The 15,889-nt window shown below is 39.4% G+C and overlaps 1 protein-coding gene across 1 annotated transcript; it reads left to right on the top strand.

Annotated features, from left to right (window-relative positions):
* The first annotated feature begins 5,956 nt into the window (after nt 1-5,956).
* tex11 (testis expressed 11) lies at nt 5,957-15,799 on the top strand. Its single transcript, XM_072396411.1, has 25 exons — nt 5,957-6,080; nt 6,182-6,301; nt 6,530-6,610; nt 6,728-6,813; nt 6,890-6,945; nt 7,012-7,124; nt 7,222-7,303; nt 7,642-7,720; nt 7,841-7,992; nt 8,126-8,211; nt 9,266-9,403; nt 9,578-9,680; nt 9,795-9,919; nt 10,401-10,486; nt 11,061-11,114; nt 11,195-11,235; nt 11,317-11,394; nt 11,496-11,566; nt 13,268-13,381; nt 13,588-13,660; nt 13,784-13,933; nt 14,054-14,162; nt 14,282-14,402; nt 14,998-15,165; nt 15,495-15,799. The coding sequence occupies exons 1-25, from the start codon at nt 6,000-6,002 to the stop codon at nt 15,564-15,566; spliced, it is 2,439 nt and encodes an 812-aa protein (XP_072252512.1). The 5' UTR covers nt 5,957-5,999; the 3' UTR covers nt 15,567-15,799.
* The last annotated feature ends 90 nt before the right edge of the window (nt 15,800-15,889 follow it).

The following is a 15,889-nucleotide window of genomic DNA, read 5'->3' as shown; positions in this document are numbered from 1 at the left end:
CACCAAAAGTTAGCCATTCTCTGCATGGTTCATTTAAAAAAAAGAGAGAGAGGCTTAGAAGTAGAGTGATGCCTTCCACTCTCATGATCTCAATCTGTGGACACTCTCTGTTATTCTCTGAATTCCTCTTTCCCACTTTGTGATTTTAGGAATGAACAGCTGGATGTGGATGTGTAAGAAAACATGTAGCTTCTGAAGAGAATTCAATTAAACAAAAGAAAGCTGAGTTTGGTACGAAACAGTCACATCTACTACAAGTGCTTCAACATGTGTTCACAATTAGGTTCTCAGTAAAAGAGACATTCCCATCGGGCCGAGAGGGCAAGAGATAAGTGTCCTGATGAACAATTGCTGGAAGTTACTTGCTGAGAGGGTGGATTTGAAGTGATCAATTTTAGAAGCTTGTGTTCAAAACACACCATGGGGGACTAACTGGTTCATCACGTCTTCCTTTTGGTCCAAATGAACCAGTAAAAACATCTTTCTTTGGGAGAACAGAGGAGATTCTGCCTTATTTTTCGCTCCAATGGCTGCCCTCAGCCTTGACTAAAAGCTGCATCACAGTCTTCAGACCACATTTATACTTTGAGCAGACCCTGGTCTGTAAAATAAAATTTACAGCCCACAATATTAGCAAAACTATTTCCTACGCGATAATAGTCTTATAAATTGTCCATTTCCACATCAGGGTCAAGGACAGAATTCTGCATGTTTTACAACATGAGGTTTGAAGAAACCAGTCATCCATTAAATTTGATATGCGAGCACTGTAGAAGGTCCACAGCTTTTGATGTGTGTTCTCTGAAAAAAAAAAGCTCAGTACTAACTTATATGAAAGATTCAAGTTAGATATTTTGTGTTTGATATTCACCACAAAATTTGCAGAAAACTCAACAATAAGGAAACTGCTAATATTGGAATAAAATATCAATTCAAAATCTTATCTAACAAAAGTCAACGTCTCAAAATTGCATGTACAATTAAATAACATTCACCCCGCCTTTTTGTTTCCTCTGAACTTTAAGATTGTTAAATTCCTCCTATTCTCTTTTTACTGTATCAGGAATGTATTTTTTTTTTAATTTTTCTTCAAACTCACTTTCTCTGTTAAAGTATATACATATTTATATCTGTAGGTATAAAGGTGCATTTCAAAGTCAGTGCTTTTTATAAACATTATATTCTGGATGTTTTGTGCATTAATATTCAGGCTCATTTGCCATATTTGAAAACAATGTGATCTTGGCTATAACGTTTTTATTATCTTTTCTACTTTTCTATGGTTTTGTAAATTTGGATGCGGAGCTTAAGATTGTGATGACTGGCTTACCTCCCATATCTGACACATCGTTAAACCACTTGCTATTAAGAATAGTTCAGAGCAGCTCTTAGAAACATAAATGCGCATACATTCCGAAAAAGTTGAAAGGTCAAAGGTGTCGTTCTGACAGAAAGAAGAAGTTACTTGTGTCAAAAAAGATCTCAAAAGCAAACATGAAAGTACTTTCTCCCCGAGTGCAAAAGCAGTCTGTCTCAAGGAGTTAGAGCTACGTCAAGTGGAGATCTGTCTGATATAAGGAAGAATTATCGTGAATGCCCCTTCTGCCTTGTATTCCTGGACTCCAAAATACCATTCCCTTTTTGAGAGAAATTCAGCTTTCAGTGAAAATCTCTGCAAGAACAGCATTCTGACGATGCACATGGCTGAAAAGATTCATATTGTTCTGGATCAAAAACTCATCTTTACACCACAGATTACATAACTAATCCCAGACTGCACTTGATCAAACTTTGCAGAGTTCCCTGTTAATGGAACTAGCAGCTCCAGTTAGTGCAGTCAGGTAAGCTTATAAAAGCAAAAAAAAAGAAAGAAAAAAAGACGTAGGTGATGTAGCCAGATGTTTCCTGCAGTGGTTGCATGTCGAGGATACGGAGCCACATCAACACCTGGGCTTTTGAAGAATACGAGGAGGTTCAAGGACAGGCTCTCTGACATGCTGTCAGAGAGCAGAAAACAGAGGGTTAAAACAGAGGGATGCGTAGCCCTCTGAAATGTTGTGGGGCTATCAGTGAAACGCCAGATGATGATTAAGTGATTACCCCACCCCCACTCAAAATGCAAGATACCAGGCATATTCTGATTATTTGACATAAAGTTCTCTGAGCTCATCTGATATATTTCTCCGCCAGATATGTTGTATACAAAGAAACACTCAGGAATTTAGTTTTTTTTTGTTGTTGTTTTGTTTACAGTGAAATATGTAATTAAATGGAGTTTAAGATGGAAGGTTGACTATCTTCACATCAAAGTTGATAATGTCAGATAATATTTAGATTATTTTAATTTTTGATAGAAAAATACAGATTTATCTGTATTAATGGCTGGTCCATTTGCAGTCCATGGTTTTGACAACATGTCAAGCACTTTTTTCTCGTTTTTTACAAAAGAGAAATGTGATAAACTAATATTTTAATGTAAAGTAATTGCAAAAGTAAGCGCTTGAAATTCAAAACACTTATTCTTGATTGACCAAAGAAAACAAAGCAAAACAAAACAAGAAAATCTTAGATTTTTATGCTGCATTCACTGTACTTTAGAACTAGGAAATATACCATTTATTCACTTAATGCATTTAGTGCACTGAGTGTGCATAACACTGCAGTGTTATAAACCCATAAAAGTTTAGTTGTGCGATGTTTTTTATAAGATCAAGAAAAAAAATAAACATTCGGTGTTTATTATTTAAACTGCTCTTTAAGAGATTACGTAAAATTTTTGGGTTAAGAAACTTTGAACGAATAAAAAGGAAATCCAACTTCTGGTTGGCGATAATTTGAGTTCCCAGTGCCCTCGAATGTAGCTCTTTTTCGCGGGCATTTGTGGAAGCTATCAATCAACGCCCGTCTAACCTTTGGAGTAATAGCAAGAAAGAATATTTTAGTTGTACCGAAAACCTGAGTATGGAACAGTTTGTTTCTGCTGTTAAATGTGAGTAACTGTTTGCTTGACTTAGTCTAACCACCTTTTATCTAGCCAGGTATTGTATACGAAGTGGAGTTGTAACCCTTAACTAGCTAACTCTTTTACCATGTACTGGGTTGTCATGGTTACCGCAGGGCTCCCTGTTTTTTGAGGAAGGCAGGCTAGGCTACAATGACTAAGTGTGTTGCTGCCCCTGAGTTAGTTGAATGTTGAATGAATTTTTAAATAATAAAAAAAGACCCTCTAGTCATTTCTAGTAAAGGTATTCATACCCATTTAGTAATGCTTCGTCTGACTTGTACCCCAAACACACGGACTGCATTGCACTACATTGTAATACAGCATTAAAAATGCTCTTTTGGATCCATTAACGATAACGATGGTTTATCTTAATATGTAGGACAAGCCTGTCATTGTTGAAATACTTTATGGCATGAAGGCGAGCTCTTTTCTGTCCCTGATCAGTGTTTTTTTAGGCTTAGCACATAGGATAGTTAAATGCCATATTTTAAAAAGAAAAGAAGGACAATCATATAATGGTACAACAAAAAAAATCTGCAGCTAACAACTCAGAGCTGATAAAATGTACCGCACTGGTGGCAAAGTTAGCTTCCAACCCCAGACTTATCTGATGTCTTTTCTGTCGAGTAATATCTTAATATTGTTAAAACATTCTTTCAGATTTCAACCACACCACAAACTTTTATCCATGTATTATTGATTCATTTGTTTATTTTTTCTTGCCACAATTGATGCAGGCCTCGCTTATGAAGTTTGCATTATTTTGTCTGTAGCAAAATATAATATTTATAATATCTTGTAATCCTTCGGTGTCTGTTAAGATACACAAGTAGGAGATACAGGTTTGGCAGAGTAGATATTGGAGCTGTTAAATATTTGCAACCCTCTCCTCATTTAGCCTGGATGAGTGTTACCCATCTGCACCTCAATTATAATGTGAGTAACACAGTTTAATCATCAGCTGAAATGGCTAGAACTACCATGTTCCTCTTGCTTGTGGACACCTTGGGATGAGATAACAGGTTCCCTAAAACACACATGCTGATTTCAGTAGATGTCAGTCATTGTAAACACATTTGATGAAAAACCTAGACAGCTTAACTCACCCTGACCTTTTGAAGTCCGACTGTAATGATCTCATCTCAAGACTGTTTACATGACATTTTAAAGGTGGGGTTATGCGACTGACATAAGAGATGCAAGGGCTGGATCTGCTGAATCATTCATCAACCAGTTGATTCTCTTTACAGTCAATTAAATGTGAAATGTTTTTATCTTAACAGAGTTTACTTTTTACGGACATGAGGACATTTAAAAATTAAATCCATTCCTGTCCAGACTTTCCAGAAGCCTGGATAAGTGTTGTTGGTTGAGTTAAAGGCACTTACAATCAACTTTAGTTTAGTGTAGAATACTTTGAAGCAGGCATATATTAAAGTGTGTTTATACAGGGGAAAAAGACGGACAGCAGAGTTGTCCAGGATGATACAAAAGCACCATGAAAAGCAGAGTAATCTCACTGGAATGTTGACATTACAAACTTTCTCTTTGAACACTAAAGGGTTTTTAACATGAAATATTTAAAAACACAAAAAACATTTGTTTTGTTGACAAAAAATGAGACAAACTTTCTGGCTAAAGTCATTGCAGATCAGCGATGATGTCCACTCAGACAAATAATGCATCTGCAGCTTGTATATCCGTACTGACCCTGTGGGCTCAAATGATTCTTCACACGTAAGATTTTGATCTGTAGTAGTCTTCATATTTATGGCTATTTTGGCCATGTGAATTTCATACACCCGACATTCATGTTAGCCAAAGGAAGGACGGGCAATAAGTAATTTAGTTTTGAATGCAGCCATCGGTTACAGATAGCGAGAATTTTTCTCTTTTCTCTGATCTTTCTTTCGGAGTTGCTGTCAGAAGAGAAGGCCAAACAACACTGCCACATGTGTAGTACCCTGTCAGACATCATTATATCCTGTCTCTCCTCAGACTCAGTGTTACACGTTTCTATACAGCATGTGGAGATCTCTCTGCTCTCTGCTTGTTTGTGTCCTGTCAATATGCTTTCATCTGCTCTTGACACAGGTCTCACAGAGATGCTGCTGCAGAAACAGTCAACAGATTATGATGAGGTGATCGAGAAACTTTTCTCTGAAGTCTCTGCCTTGGAGGCTTTCCCCAAAATACTGGATCCTCAGGTAGATAAAAGCATGTGAGATGGTCTGGCTATAGCTGACAGGCCTAGTCAGAGATGTACCCTGAAAGCAAATTAGAAAAAACAATTGATTACTAATTTATTGGACAGTTGTGAATGTTCATTGTATTTATTCACGTGTTTATTTGATAGGGACAGAGATGAAACATGTGGTTTAGCTGAAAACACCAGTCCAGTGTATCATATGCATTTATACCAGATGCTTTACAAAGTTTTGTCACTTGTTATGTCCAGCTAATTTGATTCAGCCTCTCATAATTCAGAAACCTATTTATCTCTGAGTTAAGGACTGGTAGTGTCATGATTACTTGTCATAATTTGTAAGCTGCATGTATTCTTTTCACTCTTACAGCTGGAGGAAAATGCCATCCAGCTGTGGAACTGGGCAGTTACGAAGAATGTGGGTGCTGCTATTAGTAGAATTCAAAAAGCCAAAGGTACCCTTCTGGTTGCAGTTTGTATATTTCAATGATAGTTTAATTGATAATCAAATTAACAGATGATACTCAGACATACCATCTGAAACATTGTGACAATGTAGGGCTTGAGAGCAGGGTTAGTTGCAGTCGTATTACATCATAGTCAAAGATTTTTCACCGTGCTTTCAGTACGTCATGTTGCATCCAGTCTGCTGTACTGCTGTGAGCCTGTCAATCCAACAGAGGGCGCCATCCGCAAGCAGATCCTGGTAAGGCCTACTGTCGACATCCTCTGTGAGAGCTCAGCATTTCAGAAGGACAAGGCCCGTTTGTCAGTGTCTAATCTTTACAGATGGCCAGCAAAACAGGGAGAACCTGGCTGGACTGCAAAAATCCCCAGATGGCAGATGTTTTCTTAAGGCTTGCTGTCAAGGTGAAGAAGAAAAAAATAAACACAAACGGAGAGACAGCAAACAGAAGAGCAAACAGAAAACATGTTGGCTTTACAAATTATTCAACATGCTTTATCTCCAGAGCCTGGAAACCCTCTACAGCCAGCTAACGTCCAGGGGAGATGGAGCAGCTGACATCACTTCATCCAAGGCGGATGTGGAGAAGGACCTACTTCGAATTCTGTCATGCCAGGCAGAATCGGTGAGCTGTGGCGCATGTGATGTTTGACACCTTCGATGTGAATATTTGTTCTTGTGATATTTGGCAGCTCAGGAAGTGCTGTTCTGACAGACTTGCTGTGTGAAGTGTTAGACAGCTAAAATGTGAACTGAGAAACAATGAGATGGGGAAATCTTTAATAGCTGATAGGGTTGTATCACACTGTTTGCTGATATTTAGAAGAAACTTCAAGTCTGATCTTCTTTACAGGCCATAACTCAAGGCAATAACCAAGAGGCTGTGGTCTACATTCAACGTTGTAAAGACATGTTGCTGCGGCTACCAAAAGACGTAAAAATGCCCTCTGTTATCTCTTTAACAACATCACATTGATTCATCACATTCACAGCACATATTGTTGTTGAAAATGAGGGGGATGCTAACAGTGAGCGTACTCCCTCGATACAGACGGCATACCTTTCCCTCATGTGCTACAACTTTGGCATAGAAACGTACAATCTGAGGAACTTTGAGGACAGTACATTTTGGTTGAGGTAAATATGGTGTTTGATGTTATGGAAACAATGTTAAGGAAACAGTGAAGTGAGAAATGCACCTCCTCTTTTTCAGCCAAAGCTATGACATTGGAAAAACTAATGAAAAGTACGGCCCCGGATCTGAAGTACTGGTAAGACAATGGAGTCCAGAATGAACCGTAAATACATTAAAAGTAATAATCTTTACATACTCTTAATTTCCCTCAAAAAAGGCCAAGGTTTTGCGTCTCCTTGCCACAGTTTATATAGAGTGGGACTGTCAGAGGTTTCAGGAGAAAGCTCTAAATGCTGTCATTTTAGCTAACAAGGTGGGATATAAGGTATAATTTTCATACAATTTTCTAAATATACATTTAAAAAACACGAACATTCACTGAACCTGATTGCCACTGTGTTATTTGGCAGGAGTATGTGAGCATATCTGGGCTGTACTTAAAGATCAGAATCCTCCTGAGATGCAGGGCCCCAGACAATCATATCAGAGCAGGTTAGTTAACACCAGACCTTAATGAATTATTTATACAGAATTTGATTAATGTCAGCGGCAGCGGGGTGTCATTTCCTGAGAATCTTGAAAAATAGATTGAAAAATAATAAGGTGTTGCTACTTTGATCCTGTAAAACTATCAAGTCTTTTCAGTGATGTAACTCCTCTTGAGAGTTTGTACAACTTAGGTCAGCTTTTCCCTGAGAGCAGCTCCGGATCGAGCAGTAAAAGATATAGCTCGTCCTTTGAGGCCAGGAAGTGTTAATTTGTCTCTATGGATGACTTAAGCTGAGTTCGAAATGCACATTTAAAAGCAGATCACGCACATATGTTTTCAGGACTTAAAAATATGCTGGAGTCTCAGGTTTCTCTTGAAGTGTGCCTCAGTGCAGTGCAACTACTCATGTCTGAAGACAGGTAAAACCTTTTTTCCCCTTTTGTCTTGAAAAACCCTCACATTTACATGTTTTCCTTGTATTAAGGTTTAGATACTACCCACTGTCCTCCTCTGAATGATATATGTTGTTATTACTCTAGAGAAGCGCTGGCATTTGAGTATTTGAAACAGGTGTGTCAGCGCTTTGAATCGTCCCCTGACCTGGGAACTGCTCTTGTCTTGCACATCGAGCTGCTGCTGCAAAGAGGCAAAGAGCTGCTGGGCAAACAGAAGATAGAGGATATCATCACTGGTACTTTACTTTTGCACTCAGTTCTTTCATGATTCTCTTTTGAATAAAGCTAACAAATAGATTTTGTAGATAGCAGGTAATGAATTGTAACTGTGCCCCTGCTTTAGCATGACAGTTTCTTACTCCCACACAGGCCACTACACTGGTAAACAGCTGGCTCCACAGGCACTCACAAGTCTACATGTGATGCTGTGGGATCAGGCATCCAAACACTTTGAGGTGAGCCTAGTTTATCCTCACTTCACAAGATGTTTTATGCTGTAAATACTGTAAACGTGTAATCTCAGTTACTGTTGCCTCACTGCAAGAAGATAAGTTAAATCCTTTTTGTCTTCGTACATATTGGTTTTCAACAGCTGGTGAGACCTGGGGTTCTCTAAAACTGAGTAAGATTGTAGATCCTTTGAAAATGGCAGATTTTTTGTGATTTTCTTCCCTCTCTCATAGATAGGGGCCAACGTTGACAGCATCTTGTTAATTTTGGGCTTATTCTTCTGGCTGGCTGTGTTATTTGGGGTTGTAGACATTAGGTCAGAGTGGAAACAGCTAACGGCCTTGGTCATGTTAGTTGTTTTTATGAAAGTAGCCCATTTTTGCAGGGCACACCACTACATGCATTTGATCTAGTTATTGCTTTCAGGTAAGTTTGAGTCAGCATGGAAAACATCCCTTTTTAATCATCCCTTCCTTCACCATATTACTCATCACTAATATTATCTGAGTTAACTAATACTCCGTGATTACTTCTTCCATGTTTTACTGCAGGCGAAGGCAGCATAATGCACTAACTGCACAACTTTATTGTTCCACTGTGGCTGGAAAATCACTAATTAACTGTTGTTAACTATCATTTTGTGTAGGCCGAAAACTCAATTATATGGATGGAGATTCTTTCACATCTGCACATTTTTACACCTCCATTTCCTGCTGTGCCTCATGGTCATGGGATAATCTGCAGAAAGAACTTAAATTAGAGACCTCTGTTACTGAATTTAAGGGTATCATAGGAATACAGTGATTTGGTGTTTTTTTTCTTGAAATGTCACTGTGATTTTAAGAGTTTGATATGACAGAATACAGCCACGGTTGTGTTCTTCTAACTGTGCTAGTAAAGGAGATATCAGTGGGATCATTATTACTTTTGGTTAAAAAAGGTTAAAAGGAGCCCTTGATCTCTGGATTGTTCCTTAATAGTTGTTTAGGATAGCTTGAGTACAAAAGTTTAATTTCCACATGGAAAAAAAAACAACTTTATGTGTATGCTTCTCTCCAGGCCTGTAACTACTCTGAGGCTCTTCAGTGGTATAACTACTCCTTAAGTTTCTTCAAGGCAGGTCAAATGGAACCCAACTTAGCCAGACTGCAGAGGAACAGAGCGTCTTGCTTCCTGCATCTTAAGCAGTTGGAAAAGGTAAAACAAACTGAGCCAATAGTGAAATAAATCTGCTGGTCAAAGGGCTGCAGGAGGAAGTACATGTCAGAATCTGCTTGGTACTTACTCTGTTTCACAGGTTACAATCGTAAATGGTCCCACTAATTGTTTTTACAGTTATGTGTGCGTGTACATTAAAACTTTTGTTCTCAGGCTAAAGAAGCTATAAAAGAAGCAGAGAGATGCAATCCTGAGAGCATCTTCACTCAGTTCAGTGTTTACAAGATTGCTGTGCTTGAGAGTAACGTGGAGAAAGGTATGTACAAGACATAAGCTGTGTGATTCATGAACAACAAAGGCATGCAGTGTCATTGCTGATACTTTTTTCCGGCGCGTTCTCTGTGTTGATGCTGCTGCTTATTGGCATTAGCTGCAGAGGCGTTGAATGTGATGGGGCTGCTTTCCAAGGGTCCGGTATCCAGTGAGGACAAACTGCCGATTTCTGAGAATGCGGCCTCCTCTCTCCTCAGCCTGGCAGCTCAGGTCGCTCTGGAGGTAGAATTATTCACATCCCTCACTGCATGTTTCGGGACAGTAAGCGTAAAAAATGAGGTCTTATGGGATGATTAACACATTTCCCAGTCTTATGCTATTATTATGATGATAAAGTGCCTCATCAGTGCTACTTGCAGCTTGGACAGACACTCAGTTTAACACAATTGAAAGTGTTTTGGAGTGGGAAGGTGATGAGGGATCATATCCTCATCGCTTAGATCATATTTGTTCCGTGCCTCTTGTGCAGAACTAATAGGCACGTTGCACCTTTGATTGAGAAGGTCCTTAAAGTTGAATTTAAAAAAAATATATTAGATGTGAAGCTTTACGATCTTCTACGTAAGCTGAAGTTCAGCTTCATATAATTACAACAGCTGTCAGCTAAAAAATACAGGGCAACAGCCAGTTATTAGAGCTCCTGTGGTTTACTATGTAACTGTGATGAATATCAGTGGTGATGATGATTGTTCCCCTGTGACAGAGCGGACAGCAGGAAACTGCCATGAAAGCACTGGAGGTTATGTGTGAACACTCCAAAGATGAAGCTCAGGTTCTGACTGGTCTGAGGTCTGTGAAAACTGGAATATGACTTGAAGAGTTCAATGTCAAAACAGTGCCAAATAACGGATGTCAGTTTTATTGAAATTACATCTGATATGGCACATGAAAGTGAAAAAAATCATTTTGATATTAGGGAACCTTTCACATATGACAGAAATGATAAATAAACATGGACGCACCACTAACTGACAGCAGATACTTACTCAGTTCTTATAGTTGTTCTCTTCTTGCACTTATAAGTAATTAACCTGAATACACATGACTTTTGGATATCGAATAATGTGGGAATAACCTTTATACAAAGCTCTAAGTTTGCTTATAAAGCCAAGAGTCGAACAAAATTATTATCTTTGGTATTCACATACCAGCTTTCAGTATTTCAGTGCAGACTTTGGAACATTATTTCACAGATAAAATTGTCATATTTAATGTTGGTAGGTTGCTGATTTTTCTTTTCACCTCTATGATCCACTGACCTACTTCCCTTTCACACTTCTTAGAAAGTGTGTCTCTGTATAATACAGTTAGTAGGTGAAAGAAAGGAGGTCATCATCAGGCTCCCCATTCATATTTTTTACAGGTGTTTGGTTCGGCTTGTGCTGTCCACAATAGAAACATCAACTGATGAGACGAGGTGAGGCAAAAGGGAACAACCATATGATAATGTAGTTTACCTGATGCAGATTTTACATTTAATACATTCAATCCACACAGAACGGTGAATCTGGATGTCCTTCTGCCGTATCTAAAAATGGGTGAGACATACAACAAGTGTCTCAGCTACAGGTTCTGCTGTGCATCATAACCTTCAGAGGTTTCATTTATCATCTCTTCAGCTCTGAAGACCGTTTCACAGCAGTCTCACATGACTGTTGAGCAACGCACCGAGCAAGCTAACTGGTTCAGAAAGATTGGTACTTGTGTGCAAATTCAGTCTGACACAGAATGCATTCAGCTTACACCGTCCAGCACCCTCAATGTTTCTAAATGTGCGCTCCTGTGCGTCTTCTTTCAGCTTGGAACTCAGCTCTGCAGTGCGAGAGCAGCCCTGACAGGATGAGGGATTTCTTTGTGCTCTCCTACCAGGTAAGTGCGCTTACTAGCTTTGTTAGGTCAACTAATCAATATTTTACTGCACATAAAGAACATCTGAACAAGGATAAAAGAAATCAAATAATCAATAAAAATCAAATAAATAAAAAAAATCTATATTATGACAGTGATAGTTACCTCCCTTTCAGACCAAACCTTTTTTAATATACACACACCTGCATCTTTAAGCTGCTTGTTCTCCATGTGACTGACTGAGCTCACGCGAGCAAACGTTTCTTTTTCAACTATTTAAACTTCCTTAGATAAGAAGAACATTTTGCCACATTTTTGGAAATAAAATATTTCCAAAAATGAGAGCAAAGTCTCTGTGAAAAACCGTGGATGAAAGTGCTGCTGAGGTGGAGATTATTAGTAGAAAAAGTAGAAGAAACTCATTTTGAGCAGCTTTCGAGCAGCTCTGACAAGTGGAGAACTTTCAATTTCTGAAATGCAACAAAATCTTAAATCTGCCTTTTTAAAAGTCGTTTTAACCTTTAACAGCCACGACTGAAAATAAATTATTCCCAGTGTGTTCACTGGCCTGCTTCATTGTTTACAAAATACCAATAAATCCCAGTAACACATTAAAGTAAAAAGTACTCCATACTGTTATTATGATTACATAATTACACTTTTTGTTCTTTCTCACCTGAAGATACTAATTGTTTCAAATTTTCAAGATGAATTTGTGTGCATTCTTGCTGAATATAAGATTACAGCTGCGTAACACACGTGGTTGCTGTTGTTATTCGAAGCTCTTCCTCAAAATGCGCCGTATATGTTCAGTAGGAGACTGATCAGGCCTGCAGGCAGGCAAGTTACACACGCACACACACTGTGTCTGTGAGGCCATGCTGTGGTAAGTCGTGCAGAACAATGACATCGTCTTCCTCCCCTGAAATAAACGCTTACCTGTCGGGAAAATATGTCACGTCGATATCTCTAAAAGTCCGATGTACACCTCTACATCAGTGGCACCTTCACCCATGCCGTGGACACTGATTCGCCTCCGCACCGTCACAGATGCTGGATGGTTGTTCTCGTCTGTGATACTTACAACCAGTCATCAGATTCTGATCATAATCAGCTGAAAAGTGAACTCAGACACTTCATTCTGACTAAAAAAACTAAAACAAATTAAATAAACAAATGAAAATGAAGTTTCGATTTGACTTCAGAAAACTTTTCTGGAAATGGGGTTTATACAACTATTCCTCCTGATACTTCTTTTCTGAAGTTTTATGTTCAAATATGCAAATTATGTATCATCCTATTTTATATTAAATGACAGACAAAGTACTAAAACAAACATCTAAATGTAAGTATAGTTTGCTGAGGTTTTATCTTCTTTGGTCTGAAGATGGCCGTGTTACGGAAGTAAAATGGCCAAAAATCATTGGCTTTAGTGTTTTGCCTTTTAAATTTGTGCCTGAGAACAAACGCATGTTAGAGGCTCCTGCTTTTGAATGCTGAGTAGCAGTTTCAGAGAAATTTGAATGAATGACTTTATTTTCCTGGCAGTCATAAAACACAGATGTTCAAAAGGGTTTCTTTCTTTTCACAGCTTGTCCACTTTTTTCTTGTTACCAAAGCCACAGACCTTTGGATCAGAAGCCACAGCCTTCCTCTTTAACTCTGGTTTAAAGCTTTCAAAACTGCAATAAAGTATTTATGTTCTTCTGCATGACCCCACAGCTCTCCCAGCTGTGCCCTCCTGACCGCACACTGCTCATGGGCCAGAGGACTTGTCTGCTAATGGCTGCTGCTGCCTCTTTGGAGCTTTGCAGAAAGTCTCCTCACTCTGCTCAGGTGTGCCACCCACTCCCCATCTCCTAGATTTAGCACACTCTCCATCTACATGGATGGAAATTTACCAAGTCCAGTGGAGAGGAGAGGTGACTAACAACGTTATCAGTGCAGGCGTAGGAGGATTTATTTGAATCCCCTCGGAACCGAACACTAGATGGCGACAGCGAATCCAGAATACTTGTTAAGTGTGTCTGTTTGGTTCACAGACTGAGGAGCTCACCCAGGCTCTGGAGCACATTCAGACATGTTGGGAGGTTTGGAAAACCCTTAAAGCATCAGGTACACAAAGAAGCTTTGCTATCCAAATAAAACAGCAATGTTACATTGCAGGAAAGTAAACGCCTGTTTTTTCTGGCACTCCATCAATCAAAATTGAGCTGATGAATGTTTTCTCACTGACAGGAGGCTTTCCAATGGACCCAACAGACTCGCTGCTGCTGCTGTATGAATTTGAAGCTCGTGCCAAACTCAATGACCCGAAGGTTGAGACAATAATGGAATCAGTTCTGGAGCTTGAAAATGTTGAAACCAAGATGTTGGAAACCATGGCAGGTAAAAAAAACAAAACAGTGGAGTTGTTTTTTTCCTCAGTTAGCAAAATATTTGTTATTGCTTGTTATACTTGCTTGTATTAACTGAATGTTTTTTGTCTTATTTCCCCCTAAACAAAAGCCTTAGCGATGGAGTCTCCAGCCCACTTCCCTCAGCTGTGTAAGAAGGCCCTGAGAATTGCTCTGGCTCTGCATAGGAAGCAACCGCAGGCTGACCTAGGCCACTGCAGGCATCACAAAACTGCATGAAAACACACTCGACATTTCATTAACCATCCATTTCTAAAAGGTTGTGAATGGGATGAAAGTGTTTTTGATTGTGTGGCTGTCTTGTGCGTTTTCTCCTCAGCAAGTGTGTTCACAGTCTGATCAAGCTGTCCCTCCCAAGCGGTGTGTCAGAGGTGGAGGACCGTGTCCTGGAGGAGCTGTGGGACTACTACGAGGAGGCCCTGTCCATCATTGAAGCCGCAGTGAGTCAGCACCAACCATACGTCGACATCCCTCAGCTCCCACCTCCTGTTCCAGCAGAACTGCTCCTTGCTATATAATTAACCCCCTCTCCTCCACTTCATGCTTGCCCGCTACTCTAGAAGCCTCTTTTTTTTTCCTTTTTTCCTTTATCAATGGGCTTTCAGCCGCACTTCAATTAGCAGATGCTTCCATTCACCGCCTCTTCCTGCCAATTTGAATGTTAATGTGCTGTACAAATCATAACACTGCCGGTGAGCTGCAGCTCTGAAAGAGACATGGAATTATTGAGACATCATGCTGCTTTAGAAGCAGTGCATATTTCCCCTTTCAGAGTGAGTTATTACTTGAAAGCTGTTGAATTCCTTGGATCAAAGTAAAGGGATAATGTTGAAGTGTGAAATATGAATGAAATCATGAAAATTCATGGTCTAATTTCAGCATTAGCAAAGGTTAAAATGCAAAACCAAGATTTTATGAAAGTTTGCTTGTTTTTTGCTGCTTCAACCCATAAAAAACCCTAATTTTTTTCAAGTGAGCCACCCAGGTGGCATCTGTTAAACGGCTTTTTGAGCATCTTCCTGCTCTCATCTGCAGCCGGACGATTTCCCAGAGATGGAGACCCTGTGGTTGCTAACTCAGGCTTGGAACACGGGGATACTTTTGTACAGCTTGGCTCAATACCCCAAAGCTGAGAAGTGGTGTGGCCTTGCCATGAGCTTCATCCGCCACCTGGGATCTCTGCAGGAGAGCTACGAGACCCAGGTAGAGAACCCTTGTAGGGAGAGACTGGGCTGAAGCAGTCTGGGGTGGTTATAGCACGAGAATCCTGCTCCTGATAAACACTTATCAGAATAAGGGAAAAGAGCATTAGTGCAAACTTTAAATGTCGCCCTCACAAAATGCAGCATTTGTATCTTTAAAGTGGAAAGTGCCAGTTGATTTTCCTCTATAAACAATTGCAGAAGTATTTAAAGTGATAGAACTCGTCCTTTGCCAAAGACAAACAAAACTGGTACTGACAGAAAAACAGGTTATTGGTGCCAATAGCAGTCTTAAAGCTGTTAGTCTTATGGTTGTTTGTGTGTCCACAGATGTCTGGTCTCTACAGTGAAATCCTGGACAGATTGGACAAAGTAAAGAGAAATAACGTCATGGAGGAATAGATGAGCAGGTCAGCTGATGTTACCAGAATCTTCGGTCTTCTCTGAGGGTGAACTCGAACTCAATCAGCTCCATCAGTTTGTTGTAGGTAATTCTTCAAGTTAACAAAGAAGTGTTCATAGTGCACATAGTCCAGTTTGATATCTCACTTTAGAGTAACATAACTGAGCCTTCCTGGAAGACGACCACATCCGTTTTGGTTGATGTTTGCTGCAAACCCACTTTCACCCCCTTCCTGTACTTATGATTAAAAGATCAACAAATAATCTCTTTTAAAAATGTGCATCATTTCAGTAACTTAATTATACTTAAAGCTACTTAAATC

The sequence above is a fragment of the Leuresthes tenuis genome, unplaced genomic scaffold (assembly GCF_036924035.1).
Source record: "Leuresthes tenuis unplaced genomic scaffold, fLeuTen1.0.hap1 SCAF_11, whole genome shotgun sequence".
Taxonomy (NCBI): domain Eukaryota; kingdom Metazoa; phylum Chordata; class Actinopteri; order Atheriniformes; family Atherinopsidae; genus Leuresthes; species Leuresthes tenuis.
The sequence above is the reverse complement of the archived record's forward strand: the minus strand, read 5'-3'. Positions and strand labels throughout refer to the sequence as shown.